At 46.7% G+C, this 26,845-nt stretch overlaps 1 protein-coding gene across 1 annotated transcript in view; it reads left to right on the forward strand.

The window, feature by feature from the left end:
• LOC137425852 (schlafen family member 13) overlaps window positions 1-26,845 on the forward strand; it is a 42,047-nt gene that overhangs the window by 8,786 nt on the left and 6,416 nt on the right. The window contains exons 2-3 of the mRNA XM_078775221.1: window positions 9,130-10,100; window positions 12,360-12,461. Of these exons, the coding sequence (XP_078631347.1) occupies window positions 9,130-10,100; window positions 12,360-12,461 (1,073 nt within the window). The remainder of the gene's footprint in view (window positions 1-9,129; window positions 10,101-12,359; window positions 12,462-26,845) is intronic.

The raw sequence follows: 26,845 nt of genomic DNA on the forward strand, positions 1-26,845 counted from the left end.
TCAGGATTGAAAGACATGTTCCATTTGTTTGCCCAGTCTGTGATTTTGTCCAGGTCTGCAGAGAGTGAGGAGGCTGCAGACTGCCAATCTGAGGGATGAGGAATGGAGTGACAGAGAGTGGAGTCGTCAGCAAAGAGATAGAGAGGATTTTCAAGAGAGTCAGAGAGATCATTGATGAAGACCAGAAAAAGCACAGGGCCCAGAACACTACCTTGGGGAACTCCAGCCTGAACAGGAAGAGGAGATGAGAGAACCCCATTCAGGGCCACACGTTGACTACGACCAGAGAGGAAGTCCGCCAGCCATGCGTGGAGATTTCCATGGATACCAAAGGAGGAGGGTTTGGTGAGCAGAGCAGGGTGCCAGACCGTATCGAAGGCACGTGAAATGTCAAGGGAGACAGCTCTAATTTCCTGTTTGGCGTTGAGGACCTCCATCCATTGTTGAGAAAGCAGAAGCAGCATGTCCAGAGTCGAGTGACCAGGTCTGAAACCAAATTGATGATCAGAGATCAAGCCGTTGGAGAAGAGGAAAGATTTCATATCTGAAGCAATGATGGATTGCATGACTTTGCTGATAATTGGGAGAAGGCTGATTGGTCTGTAGTTGCTAGGATCTGTTTTTGCACCTTTTTTGTGCAAAGCAGTATTGTTGGCTGATTTCCAAGCAGATGGCAGATGACCTTGAGCAAAAGAGAGGGTGAAGAGAACAGAAAGGGAGTGAAAGAGCGGAAGAACATGATTTTAGGACCCGTGGGCTGATGCCATCAGGACCAGTTGCAGAATAAGAGTCGAGGGTTGACAGAAACTTTTCCACCTTGTCAGGAGGAAAGGACACGGAGTCCAGGAGCAGCTGGGTACGACTGGGTACGGTGGGTACAGAGAGGGATGGGTTTGGGACACAAGATTTAGAGGCAAACACAGAGTTGAGGCATTCAGCTTTTTCACGTGCGGAGTCAGCCGTTAAGCCGTTTGAGGTGAGGGAGGGGATGGAGGGGGAACAAACACCAGAAACAGATTTGACCAGACGCCACCAGGGTTTGGAAGAGGGAGACAGATAAGAGAGTTCGGCCTTGAGAACGGTGAGATATTGTTTCCTGGCTCTCCTGAGGGTGGACACACACTTGTTTCAGGCTTTGTGAAAGGAAATGAGATTTCCTTCCGTTGGATTTGCTTTCCAGGAGACGAAAGCAAGTTGTTTCAGGGCAACAGCCTTACCACAAGATTCCGTGTACCATGGACGGGAGGAAGGGTATGACAACTGAAGACGAGATGGGATAAATCTGTGCATGAGATAGAGCAATTTACTTTGAAATAATTCCCAGGATGAGTTGATGTCAGAGGCGGTAGAGATGGGAGACCAGTCCAGATGATTGATGGCTGCTTGAAGACCGTGCCAGTTGGCCTGAGTGAAATGCCAGAATCGTCGATGCTGAGGAGGCTCTCTGAGAATGGTCAGAGAGATGTCCACTTTGACAAGCACATGATCAGATGAGCCGATTGGAGCAGAAGAAGAGCAGCAGACATTTTCAGGGAAGTTAGTCATAACCAAGTCCAGAAGAGAAGATGCTCCGTTGACTGAGATCCGGGTTGGGAAATTGACAGATTGTGTCAGTCCCAGTGAGTTGCAGAAGTCGTTTGCTGAAGAGTCATGGCTGGTGAGAGAGGTACCCACACCCAGCCAACTGGCATGGTGACAATTGAAATCACCACATATGAGGAAGAGAGAGTTGGGATGGGTAGATAGAAGTTGGTCCATATTCTCAGACAGCGAGATGTAGATGGAGTCATCACTGTTTGGTGGACGGTACAACACACATATGAACAAAAGGTGGGAGCGAAGGGGAAGCCGTAGCCAAAGGTATTCCTGGGGGTGAGGTGGAGAGAGGGCAGTGGAGGGCGAGTGAGGAAGAGAGTTTTTTTATAAAGATAGCAACCCCACCTCCAGGACGAGGCTCATGTCTATCATACCGGAGGAGGGAATAACCTGGGAGAGATACCAAGGCATCAGAGACATCATGAATGAGGAAAGTTTCTGTTAAGCAGATCACATCTGGTTTGTCAGAAGCAACCTGTATGGAGAGATCAGTCAAGTTTGAGCGAAGGCCCCGGATGTTTGAGGTCCATACCGTTAATGAGGAGGAAGGGGGAGCATCGGGTACAGAACTTTGATGGTAATTTTATTGATTCAATTGGATTCCTTGGGCCCTAAAACTTAGGGTTAGACACCAAAACCACCTTTCTAGGTTTAATAATAATTGAGATATGGCCATTTTAATCTCCCGGCGGCCATCTTGGACGCCATCTTGAAAATGACCCCTTTCCGGAAGTCAGATGTTACTAGATTTTTAGTATGTTATTTAGCATGCCCAATGGTACCAGAATCCATTGAAAAACCTTTTGTATCAATTGTTTGGGGGTTACGTGAGTTTTTTTCGTATATTGACCCTACTATGTGAGGTTGGACCTCGGCATCTCTTCCTCATCACTGCCTGCCTCCTCTTCCTCAGAAACCGGTACAATGGCCATGGCCTCCAACTCCTCCTCGGTGAGGTCTTTGCCATGCGAGACAATGAGATCCTCAAACTCCTCAGGCTGCATGTCACCAAAGCATTCCCCTCCCACTTGCCGTGCCAGCTTGACAATTTCATGCCTCTCCATGTTATCAGGAAAGCCAGTAAAGTTTTTGACTTCCTATGGCCACAGGTTATGCCAGCACGCATTGATGGTGTAGGCTCTCACCTCATCCAGCGACTCCATGATGGTGCTGATGCTATGGGCAATGTTGAATTCCTTCCAACACTGCCTGACGGTGAGCCCTCCAAGCTCCATGCAAATGCATCCATCTCCAAACTCCATCACCCAAACTCCATCCAAACACCATGCAACCCGATCGCATCCAAAATGCGGCGAAAGGTGCGACGGGTGAAATACGTTTTAAATGTTGAAATCACACCTTGGTCGAGTGGCTGGATGAGGGAGGTGGTGTTGGGCGGCAAGAAGGTCACCTCGACATTCGAGTGAGACACGTCCAGGTGTGGGGGGTGGCCAGGAGCATTGTCCATGAGCAAAAGAACCTTGAACACAGAGCTTTTTTTTTCTTCCATGTACCTCTCCACCTGAACAACAGGCATTTTAAGGCCATTTTCCCTGCTCGAGCGGGGGTTAGCCTCTCGGGTCCCATGAAAATCTTCTCCATTTTGCACTATTTTGTACATCTCTCCTTGTTGACCCCCCACCCTTGCCCGCATTTATTCTTCCACCACCTTTAGCCAAGTCTTTCTCGGTCTTCCCCGTCCTCTACTTCCTCCTACATTCATTTCCATCACTCTTCTCAACCAGTCATTTTCATCCTTTCTCAACACATGACCAAACCATCTCAACCTGTTTCTCTTCACAGCATCCATCACAGGCTCTATTCCCATCATCTTTCGCAATTCATCATTTGTCTTCCTCTCTCTCAACGATACTCCACAAATCCACCGAACCATTTGCATTTCCACTCTTTCCAGCCTTTGTTGCTGCTCTACGTTCATTACCCATGTCTTGCTCCCATAAATCATAACACTTCTCACATATGCAGCATACACCTTTCCCTTCAGCTTCAACAACACTCCCCTCCTGGTCAGCACGCCACTCAGTTCCCGAAACGTCTTCCATGGTGTATGCTGCTACCATCTCACTCTAGCTACCATTGCCGAGTCTGATCCACCTTCTCCATTCAGCATGTCTCCTTGGTAGAACCTTGAACGCAAAGTTTTTTTTACGAACGCAAAGGTTACTCCTTGAACGCAAAGAAAGCAAAGGTTACTCCTTGAACGACGAAACAATTATGGAACCAGTCCAGGAAGATTGCTGCCATCACCCAGGCTTTCCTGGTGGACCTCCAAAACACGGGCAGAGTTTGCTTGTTCTTGCCCTTCGGAGCACGTGGGTTCAGGGAACGGTACAACATCATGGGTTTCAGCATGAGGTCCCCTTTTCCGTTTGCACAGAGGAGAAGAGATACACGGTCCTTGGCAGCCTTGAATCCCGATGCTGTCTCCTCGCGCTTCGAGATGAAAGTTCTCGTGGGCATCTTTTTCCAGAAGAGGCCAGTCTCGTCAGCGTTGAACACCTGCTCTGGGAGGTATCCCTTCTTTTCAATCAGCCTCGCAATTTGAGCAGGGAATGCTTTTGCCACCTCGTGGTCCATGGAGGCACACTCCCCTGTGAGCTTCACATTTTTGAGATAGGACCGCTCCTTGAAACGATGGAACCATCTCCTGCTTGCTGTGAATGAACTCACGCTGCTTGTACCATCATCGCACGGCACATCACTTGTGTTGGGTACCACCCACGCCAGACAGATGATTGTAAATACGTTTGACCTTTTCGCCAATGAGAGGTCCACTCGAAGGCATTTTCTTCTGCGTGTTGTCCTCGATCCATATGCTGAGAGCTTCCTCCATCCTTTCTATGTGGACATCCCAGACATGGGTGACCACCTTCGTACTCGATACAGTGCTCACTGAAACACTCTCACGAATCGCCTTCTCGTTCTTCCGTATGTAGCGAATGGTGGATTTGACGCCATAATGCCTGCCCACAGAGGTCGCACTCTCTCCTCTCAAAAGCCGTTCGAGCAGCTACACTTTCTGGCTGACATTCATCACTTTCTTCTGCCTTTTGGTAGTCGACGCATGTCCGGAACTGGTCTTGCACTTGGGAGCCATGATTGAACGATGAGCAAAGCGAGAGTCAAATACGCAGGTCAAAGCAACAGGATGAGAAGAATGATTGAGACCCAAGACACAGTCTGTATATGGAAGGAATGCGGGCATTGTGGGCAGCCGCAGGAGGGGTGAATACTCTGCACATTGTTTGTGGAGTACGTTATCGGATGATGCCATGTTGAATGTATCTGCTAATTTCAATAAAAGATTCAATGAAGCGTTTTCATTCTATAATTCGCAGGGTTGACTAGTTTAAGCAGCTGGTGGAACATCCCGCGAAGCTCTCGATTATAATGCGGCTAAAAGTTGCGGCCGCGAAAGCCATGAAAACAAGAAGCACACGGCAGGGAATACAGAAACACGTCAAGTTCACTGCTCGTAGATGTTTTTTGCATAATTATGTCCAGCTGCTTTAAGCATGGTTGGTGAAAGATGGGTATTATAAATGTGTCAAGCTCGCGGCTCGTGGGAAAAAAATTTTGCGCCCCTGAAAAACCGCGAATTCGCAGAACACGGCCGCGAATCGGGAAAAAAAATCCACGGGACACTTTTCGGCGAATAGAGAAACAAGTCGCATTTAATCAACCGTGAATACGCAGAACCCGCGGATAGCGGAACCACGAATAGCGACGACCGACTCTATAGCATGATACGATACAGTATTTCAAAATGTTGTGGATGTGTTATGACATAACTTGGTGGATGAGTTGGTTAGGTGACAAGAACAAGCTGATTAAAATTTGATTCGGTACGGGTGTAGATTCGGCCTATCAGTGGGGTACAAAACGTAATCTGTTCAGCCTGGTGGATGTTTGCGCTCTACCGAGTGTCATTCGAGTCGTTACTTCTGTGTTTCATGCATTGCACACACTAAATGCACGACAATGCATTATTGATGGCCATTCATAATTATCAATTGATGGTTGATCAGAGTAGTGATGGCAATGTACAAAAGAGCGCGCACAGCTGTAAGGATGAAGGACGGGAACAGTGGTAAGTTTGAGGTGAAGGCGGGAGTGCATCAGGGGTCGGTACTAAGTCCACTACTATTTGTAGCTGTGATGGAGGTGCTGGCTCGGAACGTAAAGGAGGGTTTACCGTGGGAGTTGTTGTATGCAGATGATCTGGTGTTGATTGCAGAAAGTATGGATGGACTGAAGGAGAAGATGAACAAGTGGAAGGAATGTATGGAGACAAAGGGTCTGAAGGTGAATATCGGAAAAACGAAGGTGATGGCAAGTGGTAAAGCATGTGGTGAGGTGGAAAGAACTGGGAAGTGGCCGTGTGCTGTGTGCAGGAAGGGTGTTGGAGTGAACTCCATTCAATGTACAATGTGCGCTGAGTGGGTTCATCAAAAATGTAGTGTTTTGAGAGGGTCATTAACCAGTGTGGCAGCTACATTGAAGTGCAAGGTGTGCACAGAGGGAGCTGCAGATGGAGGAAATGTTGAGTTGGATTTTGGAGACGGCATGAAGCTGGAAGGTGTGAAAACATTTTGTTACCTAGGAGACATGCTGAATGGAGAAGGTGGATCAGACTCTGCAACGGCTGCTAGAGTGAGATGTGCATGGAAGTAGTTTCTGGAACTGAGTGGCGTGCTGACGAGGAGGGGAGTGTCGTGTCGTTGAAGCTGAAGGGAAAGGTGTATGCTGCATGTGTGAGAAGTGTTATGATTTATGGGAGCAAGACATGGGTAATGTACATAGAGCAGCAACGAAGGCTGGAAAGGGTGGAAATGTGAATGGGTCGGTGGATGTGTAGAGTATCGTTGAGAGAGAGGAAGACAAATGATGAATTGCGAAAGATGATGGGAATAGAGCCTGTGATTGATGCTGTGAAGAGAAGCAGTTTGAGATGGTTTGGTCATGTGTTGAGGAAGGATGAAAGTGACTGGTTGAGAAGAGTGATGGAAATCTGCTCCTGGACTCTGTGTCCTTTCCTCCTGACAAGGTGGAAAAGTTTCTGTCACCCCTCGACTCTGATTCTGCAACTGGACCTGACGGCATCAGCTCACGGGTCCTAAAATCCTGTTCTTCCGCTCTTGCACTCCCTCTCTCTGTTCTCTTCACCCTCTCTTTTGCTCAAGGTCATCTGCCATCTGCTTGGAAATCAGCCAATATCACCGCTTTACACAAAAAAGGTGCAAAAACAGATCCTATCAACTACAGACCAATCAGCCTTCTCCCAATTATCAGCAAAGTCATGGAATCCATCATTGCTTCGCATATGAAATCTTTCCTCTTCTCCAATGGCTTGATTTCTGATCATCAATTTGGTTTCAGACCAGATCACTCTACTCTGGACATGCTGCTTCTGCTGTCTCAACAATGGATGGAGGTCCTCAATGCCAAACAGGAAATTAGAGCTGTCTCCCTTAACATATCATGTGCCTTCGATACGGTCTGGCACCCTGCTCTGCTCACCAAACTCTCCTCCTTCGGTATCCATGAAAATCTCCACGCATGGCTGGCAGACTTCCTCATAGTCAACGTGTGGCCCTGAATGGGTTTCTCTCATCTCATCTTCCTGTTCAGGCTGGAGTTCCCCAACGCAGTGTTCTGGGCCCTGTGCTTTTTCTGGTCTTCATCAATGATCTCTCCGACTCTCTTGAAAATCCTCTCTATCTCTGTGCTGATGACTGCACTCTCTGCCGCTCCATTCCTCATCCCTCGGATCGGCAGTCTGCAGCCTCCTCACTCTCTGCAGACCTGGACAAAATCACAGACTGGGCAAACAAGTGGAACATGTCTTTCAATCCTGACAAATCTCACACTCTTACGATGTCTCTCCGAAAAGACCGACTGGACTACCCTCCCATCCACTTTCTGAATAATCCTCTCCAAGAAGTTCTGTCACTCAAGATTTTGGGTCTCACTATCTGCCATGATCTTTCCTGGGAAAACCACATTTCAAATCTGGCCTCCAAAGCCAGTCGCCGACTGGGCATCCTCTGTCATGCGAAGTCCTTCCTTGGCACACCTGAGCTCCTCACCACATATAAGGCTTTCATCCGCAGCTCAATGGAATACTGTTCCCCCCTCTGGGCTGGTGCTCCTGCCTCACACCTAGCTCATCTTCACGCTGTTGAAACCAAAGCGTTCAGAATCATTGGAATCTCCCGCGATGAAGCTACCTCCGAGGGCCTTTCACTTGCTCACCGCAGGCAGGTTGGTGGTCTTTCTGTCTTCTACCGACTCCTCTCCGGCCTTGCTCCTCCAGCTCTCTCTGGGCTCTGTCCCCCAAATATTCCTGCAGGTCGCACAAGATCTACCTGCAACCCTCTTATGGTTAAACTGCCAAAATCAAGACTCTCTGCTCACCTTAAATCTTTCAATTCCTCTTTTCTCCCGCCTCTGGAATAAACTCCCTCACTCTCTTCAATTCCACTCCTCCCTCCAGGTCTTTAAAACAGCTGTTCACAAACATCTCTTATCTTCCCCCATCCAAAACCTTGATATTTTCTACCCCCGCTAATTTCACCTCAAATCCACGTTTTTGAAATACCAACTTCTTTCCTTGAAGTCCTTGGTGTCCTTGTGTTTTATACTTCTCCCCCCCCCCCCCGCCCCTTCCCACGCCGCCTCCCCCCAAGCCCTCTCCCTCCCACACATTCCCGATGTGCTTGCTCTCAAATGTTGTATGTATGTGCTTCCCCTTCTCTCCCCATCTTGTCTACCGCTCCCCTTTTTATATACTTTGTTTGTTTGTCTGTTTGATTTGTTTGTGTGATAAATGATAGCTCTTTCACGAGCGTCGATTCTGTATTAAAAAAAAACAAAAAACATCAATGTAGAAGGAAGTAGAGGACGGGGAAGACCGAGAAACACTTGGCTAAAGATGGTGGAAGAAGAAATGCGGGCAAGGCGGTTAACAAGGGGTGATGCAGAAAATAGGGCAAGATAGAGAAGATTGTCATGGGGACCGCAAGGCTGACCCCCGCTCTAGTAGGGGAAATGGCCTTAAAATGCCTGTTGTTGTTGTTGTATTCATAATTATCAACATTTTGACAAGTGTTTGTTATTTCTAGGATGTTTATTCTTGTCAGAGTAATGAGAGTGTTATTGATGGGGAATCTGACACCATCTTCGTTTTAATTCCTATTATGATGATTTTTTATATGTGAACAAGTTCATGTGAAATAGTTTTGAAAAGTATTCTCAAATAATTAAATATTTTGATTTTCATTGAGTTGGCTATAGTTGAACATGAAAGTGTTTCATTGAGAATAAATGACATGATCAGGGTGTTTGTATCTGTTTCAAAGTCGTGATGTAAAGTACAATGAGGGGGATGCTTTTAGATACCCTGCCAGATGGGGGGAAAAAACTGATTCGTTAATTGCTGTGATTTCACCATCTTATTCTCTCCTGTCCCACCACCTCTTCTCCACCTCCCACCACCCCTATCATCCCCAGTACCAGAGCAGAAGATGTGAGATTCAAAAAATGTGAAGAATTACCTGAGGACACAATCGAGATTGTTGAAAGTGTGACTTTTGGTGAGAATGCACGAGATAAAATGAAAGACAAGAAGAACACGAAGGACAAACAACGTGAGGCGATTGTCAAGGCAGCATGTATACTGCTCAATTCACATGGAGGGGTAATCGTGGCAAAGATCCTCAACATGGAAGACTATAATTCTCGTGATGGCCATGGATTAGACATTGATGAAGCGTTGATAAAACTCATCTCTGGCAGGATGTTGGAGGAGTTTTTTGATTTTAAAAAAGATGGTTCGAGGATGCTGATCTTTGTGAAAGCATGGAATTGTGGTATTGGTGACAACAGTTATCCACGTCTCTGCACCATCGATGTCAGTATGTTTGAACGAAATGAAACGGAGACAAAGCAAGTGGAAATCACCAATGTTGTTAATTTCTTGCAAAGGAAAAAAGCTCATCAAGACGAAGCTGCAGAAACCATGTTCAACAAAAAGTCTGTTACCTTTGGTGAACATTTTGGTGGACTCGGTGAGAGCCAAACAGTTGAGTTCAAACAATTTGACCAGGTATTTAAGAAAACAAGACACATGCTCCCTAAATATGTGTCGGCTTTTGCAAATTCAGGTGGAGGGTACATTTTCATCGGTGTCCATGACAAAGAAAAGAAGGTCGTTGGCTGTCTGGACAATGAAACTTCCAAGCTCATATGGATTAAGCCACATGTTGATGCGAAATGGGGTGATTTGGGGATTAGAATCAACTTCATTAATGTGGATCAGACGCCAGATAATCAAAATAGATATGTCATCGCCATTTATGTTCCTAACCGCAGTGGCAAGATCATTTTTGCCAAATGTCCGATTTGCTACAAAATCAAAGATGGCAAGATTCATCAGATGGATGAGATTGAATGGCTGGAAATAATGAATACCGACAATCCAGGTTTGTACACTTTCCAGGGGAATTATGGGGAGGAATTGGTTCTATATTACCCATGATGCACAATTTGTCTGAACTATAAAATAAATATTTAATGCTTGCTTGCTTTTGTGTATTGCTTATTTGTGCAGGATGACAGTTTATAGCTGGGCCGAGATTCAAACCCAGGCTTGACAGCTTGAGGCGGGTGTGTGTATCTCCAGGCCATCCTGCCAGCCCCATGTTATTATTACTGTTTTATTAACCTGCGCACGCGAAGTGAAAAGCGGGGTTAAGCAATTGGGTCACTTCTCCCTTCTGTGTCTGCAGGTCTGTTTATGATCAATAACCAACTTCATTTCAATTGCAAGTGATACTTAGAACACAAATTGGAAACAAACAAAATTGAAAATCATTCCAAACAGGAAACGTATTGTTTTACGGACGCCATAAAGGACACAAACAATAGGCACAAATAACTAATGTTGCGTATTAAATAAGGTGGTGTAAAAGACGCTGCATCAACAGCGAGAAATTCTGGAATTTGTTTTTCTACGACATTTAAAATCTCTTTTATTTTGATACAATTACACATGTTTTTGTTTTTCGTTTGCAGCCTGTAGCTGCTGGTTGCATGATTTTTCTGGAAGCGCGTTTGTGCCGCTGATGCAGTGCCCCAATTACCAGTGAGCCGTTACTCAATTTGCCGACCTTGGAAGGATGACAGGCTGAGTCAACCCCCCTGGTGTTAATTCAATGACCAACCAGGATTCAAACTCAGGATCCTAGGATCCCAAGCCTGCATTCCAAACCGTTAAGCCAACACCAGGCTTATTACATACGTGAACATTGGAGAACACAAATCGCCTTTTTGACACTTTCAAAACCCTTCCGTTTAGCAGTACTTGGATAAAATGTGATGGCATTTTACATCATCACGACCAAGGCAGTGCTGGGTGATGTGTTCAATGAACGTTCTGGTTATTTCAAGCATTGATCATCACTTTATAGATCTGATACTCTCCAAAACTACAAGTCATTTGTGCTGTGCATGAGGTCTTGTGGCCTGAATGAGTAAATACATTGGCAAAGTTTTGTGATAAACATAAGAGAGTTGTAGTTTTAACTACAATAAAACAATGCTCTTCAGGTTTGAACAAAGTGGATGACAAGTAATCTTGAGGAGGTCACCAGGACCCTTGTTGGATTTCAAAAAGCAAAAATGGAATTTGAGGTGTTTTCATTTTCATCAATCCAACAGCTGTTTCATACCACAACAGTCGGCCTTGAGCTGAAATACTTTCAGCATAGTGAGCATGGGTGTGCTAACCATACAAGCAGATACAAAAAGACTTTCCTCAAGGTTATTCATGGGGAACAGAAGCACACCAGTCAAGTGCTACTCACTGCAGTTTTATACAAAACTGCTTTGGTTCAGCAAAGTTATTTAGTATTTGCCTGAAGAAAATTTTGAACACCTTCATTGTTGCTTTTCATTTTTCTTCCTTTGATCACCCCTTACACTTGGCTGAATGCAATTCTGGTTTTGTTTGAGTAACTACAACAGCAAGTTTTGCCAGTAGGACATTTTGTACCTCACTGTTTATTGAAATTGTCAAGAGTCGATCCCCAACTTCTAATAATTCATGATGACGATGGAAAATGCGAACTGGTAGTGGTTTGTGTGCAGCCTGTGGCTGCTGAGTCAACCTACTTGGTGTTAATTCAACGGCGACAGGGACTCAAACTCAGGACCCGAATATCTCAAGCCAGCCACCTTAACCGTTAAGGTAACACCAGGCTTAAATGAGGTGAATTGGATAGCTACCGGCCCACCTGCGGGATTTTATCACCAGCATTAAACCATGAGGGCTGGATGGACTCCCTCACTAGGAGGGAAGGGGAGCTCCTGTAGCAGTTCTTTCTCTTTAAGAGACTGGATAACACCCGTTCATTCATCGAACGAATCGTAACCGGTGTGTCGTAACGATTCATTGAATGTAACCGTTGTGGTTTCCCTCTAACCAATAGCCAGGGGATAGAGGGGCGGGGCAGAGCGTCTCGAGAGGTTTTGTGCACGGCTTGACGTGAAGGACACTCTAGCATTGGTTTTTACTGTTTTGCTTACTTGGAGTGACAATGAAATTTATCATCCACTCAAACTGCAAGTGTCCTCGTTAAAGAGGTTTTATACTGAGTTGTAGAATGAGCTTTGAGTAGAAATGTATTATTGTTGACATTCAAATTGGCATGATGTAAACAGAAATTCTTGTTTTCCTGCAGGCAACAGAGTTTCTAGAAATAAAGCCATTGCTGAATCAAGTTTGAAATCCATCACAACTCCAACATCTCTGGATGAGAAAGAAATAAGAGGCTTTTTTAAGCGTAAGTTATTTCATAACAATACTAGAACGGCACTCAGTAGATACATCACTCAATGGTGAAGAATCACTTCAAAAATTCAACGAGCTGGATCCGGATCTTCACCAAAATGGAATCGATTAGTCCTTGTCGCACACACAACCTTTCCAACAAGTTTCGTTCTTTCAGTTTTTCCCAGTCTTTTCACACCACACGTCCTTGTTTAAAATCTCAACTAAAAAAAACAACAAAAAATATTTCCTTCTTTATTCTTATTCGTTGTTCTGATTCGTTTATTCGTTGTTCTTATTCGTTCGTTCGTTCTTCGATCACGTGTTTCACCTCCATTTCCCCAAATAGTTTTCACTGTTAAATTTAAAAATGTTTAAACTTTCCTCTAAAGAACTGTATTCTGTCGTATATTATAACACCTTTTTCTTCTTCTTCTTTAAAAGGGTGTTTTCGACTTGCTCACCAAATCTATTCATTCCAAAAAAAAATTCCATCTCTTGCAGTTCCTCTTTCCTACATTCCCGAAACTCACCTGTACTCCATCCCCCCTCCAGCGTCCTCAAACGTATTTTTGACTCGAAGGTCACAAGAAACTCATTTTGCAATAAATGTTCGTTTCCTATTAATCGTACACTTTCTAAAATCCAATCTCACCCCTCCCCTCCTAATCTTCCCCATCACCCCTCACCTCCAAAACTTCCCCATCACCCCTCCCCTCCAAATCCTCCCCATCACCCACCCCTTTCAAATCTCCCCCCTTGCCCCTTCCCTCCGAAACTCCCCCCACACCCCTCCTAGACTCCCCCTCACCCCTCCCCTCCTAGACTCCCCCCTCACCCCTCCCCTCCAAATCTTCCCCATTACCCATCTCTTTCAAATCTTCCCCCTTGCCCCTCCCCTCCAAATCTTCCCCATCACCCATCCCTTTCAAATCGTCCCCCTTGCCCCATCCCTCCTAAACTCCCCCTTGCCCCTTCACTCCTAAACCCCCCCCACACCCCTCCCCTCCTAGACTCCCCCCTCACCTCCAAATCTCCCCCATCTCCCATCCCTTTCAAATCCCCCCCTTGTCCCTTCCCTCCTAAACTCCCCCCTAGCCCCTCCCCTTCAAATCTCCCCACCCTCATTTCTTCTCCATTTCCCCCATCTCACCCCTCCTCCTCAATGCGTCCCCACCCCCCCCCCCCCGCTTCTTCCCCCTTCCAACTCTCACCTCCATCTCCCCCAACCTTCTGCCTCGCTCTTCCCCCTCTTCAAATAACACCTCACTGTGCCTCACCCAATCACCATCAAACCTTTTGTCCGCCCCATCCTTCCCTTTCTCCTTGCTATTCTGAAATCTCTGACACAGTCAACAGCTCTCCCTCCCTCTTCCTCCTCTTCCACATCTTACCCTACCCCTCCCCCCCACCTGTTCTGTCTCCGATGCTCCCCCTTCCTCTTCATTAATGGTATGGACCTCAAAAATCCGGTATGGAACTCAAACATCCGGGGCCTTCGCTCAGACTTGACTGATCTCTCCATACAGGTTGCTTCTGACAAACCAGACTTAATCTGTTTAACAGAAACTTTCCTCCTTCTTGATGTCTCTGATTCCTTAATATCTCTCCCGGGTTACTCCCTCCTCCAGTATGATAGACCTGAGCCACGTCCTGGAGATGGGGTTGCTATCTTTATCAAAAACTCTCTTCCTCACTCGCCCTGCACTGCCCTCTCTCCACCTCACCCACAGGAATACCTCTGGCTACTGCTTCCCCTCTGCTCCCACCTTTTGTTCAGATGTGTGTTGTACCGTCCACCAAACAGTGATGACTCCATCTACATCTCGCTGTCTGATAATATGGACCAACTTCTATCGACTCATCCCAACTCTTGCTTCCTCAAATGTGGTGATTTCAATTGTCACCATGCCAGTTCGCTGGGTGTGGGTACCTCTCTCACCAGCCATGGCTCCTCAGCAAAGGACTTCTGCGACTCACTGGGACTGACACAATCTGTCAATTTCCTGACCCGGATCTCAGTCAACAGAGCATCTTCTCTTCCAGACATGGTTATGACTAACTTCCCTGCAAATGTCTGCTGCTCTTCTTCTGCTTCAATCGGCTCATCTGATCATGTGCTTGTTAAAGTGGACATCTCTCTGACCATTCTCAGAGAGCCTCCTCAGCGTCGACGAGTCTGGCATTTCACTCAGGCCAACTGGCACTGTCTTCAAGCAGCCATCAATCATCTGGACTGGTCTCCCATCTCGACCGCCTCTGACATCAACTCATCCTGGGAATTCTTCCAAAGTAAATTGCTCTCTCTCATGCACAGATTTATCCCATCTCGTCTTCAGTTGTTATTCCCTTCCTCCCGTCCATGGTACACGGAATCTTGTGGTGAGGCTGTTGCCCAGAAACAACTTGCCTTTGTCCCCTGGAAAGAAAATCCAACGGAAGGAAATCTCATTTCCTTTCACAAAGCCCGAAACAAGTGTGTGTCCACCCTCAGTGAGCCAGGAAACAATATATCTCCGTTCTCAAGACCGAACTCTCTTATCTGTCCCCCTCTTCCAAATCCTGGTGGCATCTGGTCAAATCTGTTTCTGGTGTTTGTTCCCCCTCCATCCCCTCCTTTACTTCAAACGGCTACACAGCTGACTCTTCATGTGAAAAAGCTGAATGCCGCAACTATGTGTTTGCCTCTAAATCTTGTGTCCCAAACCCATCCCTCTCTGTACCCACCGTACCCAGTCATACACAGCTGCTCCTGGACTCTGTGTCCTTTCCTCCTGACAAGGTGGAAAAGTTTCTGCCAACCTTCGACTCTGATTCTGCAACTGGACCTGACGGCATCAGCCTAAGGGTCCTAAAATCCTGCTCTGCCGCTTTATCTCACCCTCTCTCTGTTCTTTTCACCCTCTCTTTTGCTCAACGTCATCTGCCATCTGCTTGGAAATCAGCCAACATCACCGCTTTACACAAAAAAGGTGCGAAAACAGATCCTTGCAACTACAGACCAATCAGCCTTCTCCCAATTATAAGGAAAGTCATGGAATCCATCATTGCTTCGGATATGAAATCTTTCCTCTTCTCCAATGGCTTGATCTCTGATCATCAATTTGGATTCAGATCAGGTCACTCTACTCTGGGCATGCTGCTTCTGCTGTCTCAACAATGGATGGAGGTCCTCAATGCCAAACAGGAAATTAGAGCTGTCTCCCTCGACATATCACGTGCCTTCGACACGGTCTGGCACCCCGCTCTGCTCACCAAACTCGCCTCCTTTGGTATCCATGGAAATCTCCACGCATGGCTGGCGGACTTCCTCTCTAGTCATAGTCAACGTGTGGCCCTGAATGAGTTTCTCTCATCTCCTCTTCCTGTTCAGGCTGGAGTTCCCCAAGGCAGTGTTCTGGGCCCTGTGCTTTTTCTGGTCTTCATCAATGATCTCTCTGACTCTCTTGAAAATCCTCTCTATCTCTTTGCTGATGACTCCACCCTCTGCAGCTCCATTCCTCATCGGCAGTCTGCACCCTCCTCACTCGCTGCAGACCTGGACAAAATCACAGACTGGGCAAACAAGTGGAACATGTCTTTCAATCCTGACAAATCTCACACTCTTAAGATGTCTCTCCGAAAAGATCGACTGGACAACCCTCCCATCCACTTTCTGAATAATCCTCTCCAAGAAGTTCTGTCACTCAAGCTTTTGGGTCTCACTATCTGCCATGACCTTTCCTGGGAAAACCACATTTCAAATCTGGCCTCCAAAGCCAGTCGCCGACTGGGCATCCTCCATCGTGCGAAGTCCCTCCTTGGCACACCTGAGCTCCTCACCACATACAAGGCTTTCATCCACAGCTCAATGTAGTACTGCTCTCCCCTCTGGGCTGGTGCTCCTGTCTCACACCGAGCTCGTCTTCACGCTGTTGAAACCAAAGCGTTCAGAATCATTGGAATCTCCCGCCATGAAGCTAACTCCAAGGGCCTTTCACTCACTCACCGCAGGCAGGTTGGTGGTCTTTCCGTCTTCTACCGACTCCTCTCCGGCCTTGCTCCCCCAGCTCTCTCTGGGCTCTGTCCCCCAAATATTCCTGCAGGTCGCACAAGATCTGCCTGCAACCCTCTTATGGTTAAACTGCCAAAATCAAGACTCTCTGCTCACCTTCACTCCTTCATTCCTCTTTTCTCCCACCTCTGAAACAAACTCCCTCACTCTCTTCAATCCCACTCCTCCTTCCAGGTCTTTAAAACAGCTGTTCACCACCATCTCTTATCTTCCCCCATCCAAAACCTTGATCTTTTCTACCCCCGCTAATTTCACCCCAAATCCACTTTTTTGAAATACCAACTTCTTTCCTGGAAGTCTTTTGTGTCCTTGTGTTTTATACTTCTCCCATCCCACTCCCCCTTCCCACGCCTCCTCCCCCCAAGCCCTCTCCCTCCCACACATTTCCCGATGTCCCTGCTCTCAAATGTTGTGTTTGTGTGCTTCCCCTTCTCTCCCCATCTTGTCTACCACTCCCTCTTTTTACATATTTTGTTTGTCTGTTTGATTTTTTTTGTGTGTGTGTGATAAATGTTTGCTCTTTCACGAGCCTCGATTCTGTATACAAATTTTTTTTTAAAAATCCATCCATAACTTTTTGAGAAATCCTGCTATGTATTGTTTTTGGCCCGATCTCACAATGGTGAATATTCCTACAGGAATACAGGAATTCATTCATTCACATTCACAGAATTCATTCACATTCCTACAGAAATTCATTCATTCACAAATTCATTCATTCTGCTATGTATTGTTTTTGGCCCGATCTCCCAATGGTGAAGAATCACTTAAATAATTAAATAATTCTCATATCCAAATCCATATCTTCACCAGAATCGAATCGTCCTTGTCAGACACCCAACCGGTCGACCAAGTTTCATCCAAATCCGTCCACAACTTTTTGAGATATCCTGCTGTGTATCGTTTTTGGCACGATCTCCCAATGGTGAAGAATCACTTAAATAATTAAATAATTCTCATATCCAAATCCTTCCGGTCCCTCGAGCGACGGGGCTTGCTTCGATCTCTCCACGGCATCAAAGTTTGAGTGTTTTCCCGTTCGTTTCTTTGTCAAATTTCCGCTGGGTATTTTTGTTGTATTTGTGTTATTGTGTGTTTCTATTTGGTTTTGGTTTTGTAGTTGTTGCAAATTTGTGTGTAATTAGTCGTTTCTTTGTTCGCGCCTCGTGCGGCCTGGTGTCTCGTGCGGCCTCCTCGTCTCGACTAGTGCCCCGCCCCCTATATCTCGTTTTTCTTTCACCTCTGCTCCTGCTTTCTCAAATCCACGTTCTCACTGAGAGACTTTTCCCAGATTGTTTTTCATGGTTTTGTTTAAATATTATTTAAATATGTTTAAACCGCAGCCGTGATGCTGACGCCGCCCCCCAGAATTTCCATGTTTTAAACGTTTCCCAGTGTGTACCCTGGATAAGAATAGGTACGCCGTATCCCTGCGTGGTGTCGTAAGAGGCGATAAGAGGGTTGGCGTCAGGAAGGGCATCCGGCCATAAAAAACATTGCCTCAAAAAGAGAACCATGACAATTCCAACTACATATGGGCAGGGTACAGCCTGAAGTGGAGATCGGTTTCTGAGGTTTGGGACATGGAATGTAGGGACAATGACAGGGAGATCAGGAGAAGTGGTGGAAGTATTGGTCAGAAGAAGAGTAGACATATGTTGTGTGCAAGAGACGAGATGGAAGGGAAGTGGTGTGAGAATGGTGAAGTGCAGGCAGGGACAAAAATACATGTTTGTGTGGCAAGGGTGCCTGGAGGGCGTGAATGGTGTTGGTGTCCTGTTTTCTGAGGAGTTTGTAGACAGTGTGGTGAGTGTGACTAGAGTGAGTGATAGGTTGATGATGGTGAAAATGATGATTGGAAAGCTCTTGGTGAACGTCATCTCGGGATATGCTCCGCAGGTTGGTCGAAGCGATGAAGAGAAGGACAAGTTCTGGTGTGCGATAGAGAAGCTGATGGAAAACGTGAAAGATGAGGAAGTTGTTGTGGTAGGAGGAGACCTAAATGGACATGTGGGAAGGAGTATGGATGGTTTTGACGGAGTTCATGGGGGGGTTTTTTTTTGGTTTTTTTTGTATACTGAATCGAGGCTCGTGAAAGAGCTAACATTTATTTCACAAACAAATCAACCAGACAAACAAAATATACAAAAAGAGGGAGCGGAAGACAAGATGGGGAGAGAAGGGGAAGCACACAACCACAACATTTGAGAGCAGGGAGAAGTGTGGGAGGGAGAGGGCTTGGGGGCAGGAGGCGTGGGAAGGGGGGGGGGGGGGGGGAGAAGTATAAAACACAAGGCGACCGAAATTAGCGAGGGTAGAAAAGATCAAGGTTTTGGATGGGGGAGGATAAGAGATGGTGGTGAACAGCTGTTTTAAAGACCTGTAGGGTGGAGTGGGATTGAAGAGAGTGAGGGAGTTTGTTCCAGAGGTGGGAGAAAAGAGGAATGAAGGAGTGAAGGTGAGCAGAAAGTCTTGATTTTGGCAGTTTAACCATAAGAGGGTTGCAGGCAGATCTTGTGCGACCTGTAGGAATATTTGGGGGACAGACCCAAAGAGGGCTGGGGGGGGGGGGGGCAAGGCCAGAGAGGAGTCTGTAGAAGACGGAAAGACCACCAACCTGCCTGCGGTGAGTGAGTGAAAGGCCCTTGGAGTTAGCTTCATCGTGGGAGATTCCAATGATTCTGAACGCTTTGGTTTCAACAGCGTGAAGACGGGCTAGGTGTGAGGCAGGAGCACCAGACCAGAGGGGAGAGCAGTATTCCATAGAGCTGCGGATGAAAGCCTTGTATGTGGTGAGTTACGTGGTGTGAGAAATGGAGAAGGTGAAAGGATTTTGGAGTTTGCTGATGGAGCTGATTTGTTGATTTGTAATACTCAGTTCCAGAAAGAGGATAATAAGCTTGTTACATACACGTCAGGTGGGTCGACGACAACCGTTGACTACCTGATGGTGCGTAGGCGAGATAGGGGGCACCTCCGGGACACAAAGGTGATCCCGGGGGAGGAGGCTGTTTCACAGCACCACTTGGTTGTCTGCGACGTAAGGGTGAAAGGTGCGAGGAGAGCTCGGCGGGTGAAGTACCAACCGAGAATGAAGGTGTGGAGGTTGAAAGAGGTGACAGTAAGGGAGGCATTAAAAGAGAGGCTGAGTAGGGTCGAGGATGATGTGGTTGAGCTTGAAAGTGGTTGGATGTCAATGAAAGCTAGTCTGTTGGGAGCCGTTGGTGAGGTATGTGGATGGACAAAAGGACCACCGAGGCACTCGGAAACACGGTGGTGGGATGATGAAGTTGGAAAGAGGATTGACGAGAAGAGGAAGAAGTTCAAAGAGTGGCAGAAGGCGAAGGGTACGGGAGCAGAAACAGCAGAGCATGAAAGCTATAAGGCAGCCAGGAAGGCTGCAAAGAAAGAGGTAGCAAAGGCGCAGGAGGCATGTAGGAAAATGTTCGGAGAACGCTTGGATTCGGAAGAGGGTCAGAAAGCAGTATTCAGGATTGCAAAGCAGATAGCAAAAGAGAGGTGTGATGTGATGTGGGTGAGTTGCTTGAAGGATGAAGTGGGACAAATCGTTGTCGACCCAGATGGAATTAAAGGAAGATGGAAAAGATATATGGAAATGCTGTTGAATACAGAGAATGAATGGGATGGCAACATAGAGAGTAACCCAGTTTTAGGACCGGCAGAGAAGATAACTGAGAAGGAAGTTGAGGAAGCGATAAAAGCAATGAAGGGTAGAAAAGCGGGAGGGCCGACGGGAGTTGTGGGATATATGTTGAAGGCAGCAGGAAGTTGGGGTGTGAAGAGAATGACAGAGATCTGTAATCTGGTGGTGAAAGAAGGCCGCATTCCAGTGGATTGGGAACTGAGTACCATCGTCCCTCTATACAAGGGGAAAGGTGACCCTCTGGAGTGTGGCTCGTATCGAACGATAAAGTTATTGGAGCATGGAATGAAGGTATTGGAAAGGGTGTTGGAGAGGAGGATAAGGAAGAAAGTGAAGATAGACGAAATGCAGTTTGGATTCATGCCAGGAAGAGGAACGACAGACACGCTTTTCATTGTGAGGCAGTTGCAGGAGAAGTACATGGAGAAGAGGAAGAAGTTGTTTCTTGTGTTTCTTGATCTGGAGAAAGCATTCGATCGGGTTCCACGCAAAGTATTGACATGGGCATTGAGGAAGTTAGGAGTGGAGGAATGGTTGATCAGAGTCGTGATGGCAATGTACAAAAGAGCACGCACAGCTGTAAGGACGAAGGACGGGAACAGTGGTGAGTTTGAGGTGAAGGAAATCCTCTCTATCTCTTTGCTGATGCCTCCACTCTCTGCCGCTCCATGCCTCTTCCCTCAGATCGGCAGTCTGCAGCCTCCTCACTCTCTGAAGACCTGGACAAAATCACAGACTGGTCAAACAAGTGGAACATGTCTTTCAATCCTGACAAATCTCACACTCTTACTATGTCTCTCCGAAAAGATCGACTGGACAACCCTCCCATCTACTTTCTCAACAATCCTCTCCAAGAAGTTCTGTCGCTCAAGCTTTTGGGTCTCACTATCTGCCATGATCTTTCTTGGGAAAACCACATTTCCAAGCTGGCCTCCAAAGCCAGTCACCGACTGGGCATCCTCCGTCATGCGAAGTCCTTCCTAGGCACACCTGAGCTCCTCACCACATTCAAGGCTTTCATCCGCAGCTCAATGGAATACTGTTCTCCCCTATGGGCTGGTGCTCCTGCCTCACACCTGGCTCGGCTTCACGCTGTTGAATCCAAAGCTTTCAGAATCATTGGAATCTCCCACGATGAAGCTATCTCTGAGGGCCTTTCACTCACTCACCGCAGGCAGGTAGGTGGTCTTTCTGTCTTCTACCGACTCCTCTCCGGCCTTGCTCCCCCAGCTCTCTCTGTGCTCTGTCCCCCAAATATTCCTGCAGGTCGCACAAGACCTGCCAGCCACCCTCTGATGGTTAAACTGCCGAAATCTCGCCTCTCTGCTCACCTTCACTCTTTCATTTCTCTTTTCTCCCACCTCTGGAACAAACTCCCACACTCACTTCAATCACACTCCTCCCTCCAGGTCTTTAAAACAGCTGTTCACCACCATCTCTTATCTTCCCCCATCCAAAACCTTGATCTTTTCTACCCCCACTAATTCACCCCAGATCCACCTTGTTTGAAATTCCAACTTCTTTCCTGGAAGTCCTGGCAGTGTCCATATGTTTTATACCTCTCCCACCCCCCCCCCCCTTCCCGTGCCTCCCCCCCAAAGCCCTCTCCCTCCCACAGTTCTCTCGATGTCTCCATGTCTCTCGGTCCCTGCTCTCAAATGTTGTGTTTGTGTCCTTCCCCCTCTCTCCCCATCTTGTCTACCGCTCCCGATGTTATTTGTTTTATGTGTCTGTTTGTCTTTCTGTGTGATTAATGTTCGCTCTTTCACGAGCCTCGATCTTGTATACAAAAAAAGAAAAAAAAAGAAGGTGGGAGTGCATCAGGGGTCGGTACTAAGTCCACTACTATTTGTAGCTGTGATGGAGGTGCTGGCTCAGAACGTAAAGGAGGGTTTACTGTGGGAGTTGTTGTATGCAGATGATCTGGTGTTGATTGCGGAAAGTATGGATGGACTGAAGGAAAAGATGAACACGTGGAAGGAATGTATGGAGACAAAAGGTCTGAAGGTGAATATCGGAAAGACGAAGGTGATGGCAAGTGGTAAAGCATGTGGTGAGGTGGAAAGAACTGGGAAGTGGCCCTGTGCTGTGTGTAGGAAGGGTGTCGGAGTGAACTCCATTCAATGTACAATGTGCGCTGAGTGGGTTCATCAAAAATGTAGTGGTCTGAGAGGGTCATTAACCAGTGCGGCAGCTACATTCAAGTGTAAGGTGTGCACAGAGGGAGCTGCAGATGGAGGAGATGTTGAGTTGGATCTTCGAGACGGTGTGAAAACATTTTGCTACCTCGGAGACATGCTGAATGGAGAAGGTGGATCAGACTCGGCAACGGTTGCTCGAGTGAGATGTGCATGGAAGAAGTTTCGGGAATTGAGTGGCGTGCTGATGATGAGGGGAGTGTCGTTGAAGCTGAAGGGAAAGGTGTATGCCGCATGTGTGAGAAGTGTTATGATTTATGGGAGCGAGACATGGGTAATGAACGTAGAGCAGCAACGAAGGTTGGAAAGGGTGGAAATGCGAATGGTTCGACGGATGTGCGGAGTATCGTTGAGAGAGAGGACGACAAATGATGAATTGCGAAAGATGATGGTAATAGAGCCTGTGATTGATGCTGTGAAGAGGAACAGGTTGAGATGGTTTGGTCATGTGTTGAGGAAGGATGAAAGTGACTGGTTGAGAAGAGTGATGGAAATGAATGTAGAAGGAAGTAGAAGACGGGGAAGACCGAGAAAGACTTGGCTGAAGATGGTGGAAGAAGAAATGTGGGCAAGGGGGTTAACAAGGAGAGATGCAGAAAATAGGGCAAAATGGAGAAGATCGTCATGGGGACCGCAAGGCTAACCCCCGCTCTCGCAGGGAAAATGGCCTTTAAAATGCATGTTGTTGTTGTTGTATCCAAATCCATATTCAGATCTTCACCAGAATCGAATCGTCCTTGTCAGACACCCAACCAGTCGACCAGGTTTCATCCAAATCCGTCCACAACTTTTTGAGATATCCTGCTATGTATCGTTTTCGGCCCTATATCCCAATGGTGAAGAATCACCTTAAAAATTTTGAGTAGCTGGATCCGAATTCGGATCTTCTCCAAAATCTAATCATTTCGTCGTTGTCACATACGCTACATCTCTGCCCAATGTCTTCTGAATCCGTCCATAACTTTGAGATATTTTGTTCACAAACGGACAGACAGACAGGGGTGAAAACATAACCTCCATCCACCTTTGGTAGCAGAGGTTAAAATGCCATGTTTTGATTCCTTATTATTGGTTATCTGCATGTTACATATGCAAAAGTAGCAGAATATTGGAACATATTGTGGGCGTGGCCCGGATAACTCTGAAAGCCAGTGCGTCTATCAGCATACTTTGGAGGCCATCTGCAACAACACAGGTATTTGCGCCCAAGGTCTGTTTACCTTGCCTGTGTGATGAATGAAGCATTTGGGGAACTGCGCCAGTAGCTGTGTAACAGATATGAATTTGCCGAGCTAACCAGCGTTACACGTCACTCCCTATCATCTATCTGATTAATTAATCACTCGGGCCACTTGCAACAGAAGTGCTATCTCAGATCAAACCCGAGCAGAGTAAGTCAAGACACCATATCGACTCTCTCAGGAATGTATTACACAAGCAAGAAAATGGCGGGAGAAATGGCAGTTTGGGAAATTCAAATGGGGAAATGGCAGGGAAAATCAGGAAAGGCAATTCAAGCAATATTCACAAATATACAAGCATGTACAGTGAATTCAGAAAGTATTCAGACCCCTTCACTTTTTTCACATTTTGTTATGTACCACGCCTTTTGCTGAAATCGTTTAAATTCATTTTTTCCCTCATCAATCTACACTCAATACCCCATAATGACAAAGAGAAAACAGGATTTTAGAAAGTTTTGCAAATTTATTAAAAAGAAAAAACTGAAATATCACATTGACATAAGTATTCATACCCTTTGCTATGACGTTTGAAATTTAGCTCAGGTGCCTCCCATTTCTCTTGATCATCTTTGAGATGTTTCTACACCTTGAATGGAGTCCACCTATGGTAAATTCAATTGATTGGACACGATTTGGAAAGGCACACACCTGTCTATATAAGGTCTCACAGCTGGTAATGCATATCAGAGCAAAAACCAAGCCATGAGGTCGAAGGAACTGCCTGCAGAGCTCAGAACAGGATTGTGTCGAGGCACAGATCTGGGGAAGCCAACAAAATCTCTGCTGCATTGAAGGTTCCCAAGAGCACAGTGGCCTCAATAATTCTTAAATGGAAGAAGTTTGGAACAACCAGGACTGTTCCTAGAGCTGGCCGCCTGGCCAAACTGAGCAATCGGGGGAGAAGGGCCTTGGTAAGAGAGGTGACCAAGAACCCGATTGTCACTCTGGCTGAGCTCCAGAGATCCTGTGTGGAGATGGGAGAAACTTCCAGAAGGACAACCATGACTGCAACACTCAAGCGATCTGGGCTTTATGGCAGAGTGGCCAGACGGAAGCCTCTCGTCAGTGAAAGACACATGAAAGCCCGCTTGGAGTTTGCAAAAAAGCACCTAAAGGACTCTCATACTGTGAGAAACAAGATTCTGTGGTCTGATGAAACCAAGATTGAACTGATTGGCTTCCATCTGGGGACAGAGCCCAGAGAGAGCTGGGGGAGCAAGTATGGAGAGGAGTCGGTAGAAGACAGAAAGACCACCAACCTGCCTGCGGTAAATAAGTGAAAGGCCCTCGGGGTTAGCTTCATTGCGGGAGATTCAATGATTCTGAATGCTTTGGTTTCAACAGCGTGAAGCCGAGCTAGTTGAAAGGCAGGAGTACCGGCCCAGAGGGGAGAACAGTATTCCATTGAGCTGTGGATGAAAGCCTTGTATGTGGTGAGGAGCTCAGGTGTGCCAAGGAAGGACTTCGCACGATGGAGGATGCCCAGTCAGCGACTGGCTTTGGAGGCCAGATTTGAAATGTGGTTTTCCCAGGAAAGATCATGGCAGATCGTGAGACCCAAAAGCTTGAGTGATAGAACTTCTTGGAGAGGATTATTCAGAAAGTGGATGGGAGGGTTGTCCAGTCGGTCTTTTCAGAGAGATAGAGTCAGAGTGTGAGATTTGTCAGGATTGAAAGACATGTTCCACTTGTTTTGACCAGTCTGTGATTTTGTCCAGGTCTGCAAAGAGTGAGGAGGCTGCAGACTGCCGATCTGAGGGATGAGGAATTGGAGCGGCAGAGAGTGGAGTCATCAGCAAAGAGATAGAGAGGATTTTCAAGAGAGTCAGAAAGATCATTGATGAAGACCAGAAAAAGCACAAGGCCCAGAACACTGCCTTGGGGAACTCCAGTCTGAACAAGAAGGGGAGATGAGAGAAACCCATTCAGGGCCACACGTTGACTATGACTACAGAGGCAGTCCATCAGCCAGGCATGGACATTTCCATGGATACCATAGGAGGAGAGTTTGGTGAGCAGAGCGGGGTGCCAGACCGTATCGAAGGCACGTGATATGTCAAGGGAGACGGCTCTAATTTCCAGTTTGGCATTGAGGACCTCCATCCATTGTTGAGACAGCAGAAGCAGCATGTCCAGAGTAGAATGACCTGGTCTGAAACCAAATTGATGATCAGAGATCAAGCCATTGGAGAAGAGGGAAGATTTCATATCCGAAGCAATAATGGATTCCATGACTTTGCTGATAATTGGGAGAAGGCTGATTGGTCTGTAGTTGCATCTGTTTTTGCACCTTTTTGTGTAAAGTGGTGATGTTAGCTGATTTCCAAGCTGATGGCAGATGACCTTGAGCAAAAGAGAGGGTGAAGAGAACAGACAGAAGGAGTGAAAGAGTGGCAGAGCAGGATTTTAGGACCCGTGGGCTGATGCCGTCAGGTCCAGTTGCAGAATCAGAGTCGAGGGTTGACAGAAACTTTTGCACCTTGTCAGGAGGAAAGGAGACAGAGTCCAGGAGCAGCTGGGTACGGTGGGTACAGAGAGGGATGGGTTTGGGCCACAAGATTTCGAGGCAAACACAGAGTTGAGGCATTCAGCTTTTTCACGTGCAGAGTCAGCTGTGTAGCGGTTTGAGGTAAGGGAGGGAATGGAGGGGGAACAAACACCTGAAACAGATTTGACCACATGCCACGAGGATTTGGAAGAGGGAGACAGATTTGAGAGTGGAGAGATATTGTTTCCTGGCTCTCCTGAGGGTGGACACACACTTGTTTCAGGCTTTGTGAAAGGAAAAGAGATTTCCTTCCGTTGGATTTGCTTTCCAGGAGGCGAAGGCAAGTTGTTTCTGGGCAACAGCCTCACCACAAGATTCTGTGTACCATGGACGCAAGGAAGGGTATGACAACTGAAGACGAGATGGGATAAATCTGTGCGTGAGAGAGACCAATTTACTTTGGAAGAATTCCATGGATGAGTTGATGTCAGAGGCGGTAGAGATGGGAGACCAGTCCAGATGATTCATGGCTGCTTGTCGACCGTGCCAGTTGGCCTGAGTGAAATGCCAGACTCGTCGGCACTGAGGAGGCTCTCTGAGAATGGTCAGAGAGATGTCCACTTTAACAAGCACATGATCAGATGAGCCGATTGGAGCAGAAGAAGAGCAGCAGACATTTGCAGGGAAGTTAGTCAAAATCAAGTCTCGAAGAGAACATGCTCTGTTGACTGAGATCCGGGTCAGGAAAT

Source organism: Myxine glutinosa, chromosome 4 (genome assembly GCF_964187855.1).
Source record: "Myxine glutinosa chromosome 4, kmMyxGlut1.1, whole genome shotgun sequence".
NCBI lineage: Eukaryota > Metazoa > Chordata > Myxini > Myxiniformes > Myxinidae > Myxine > Myxine glutinosa.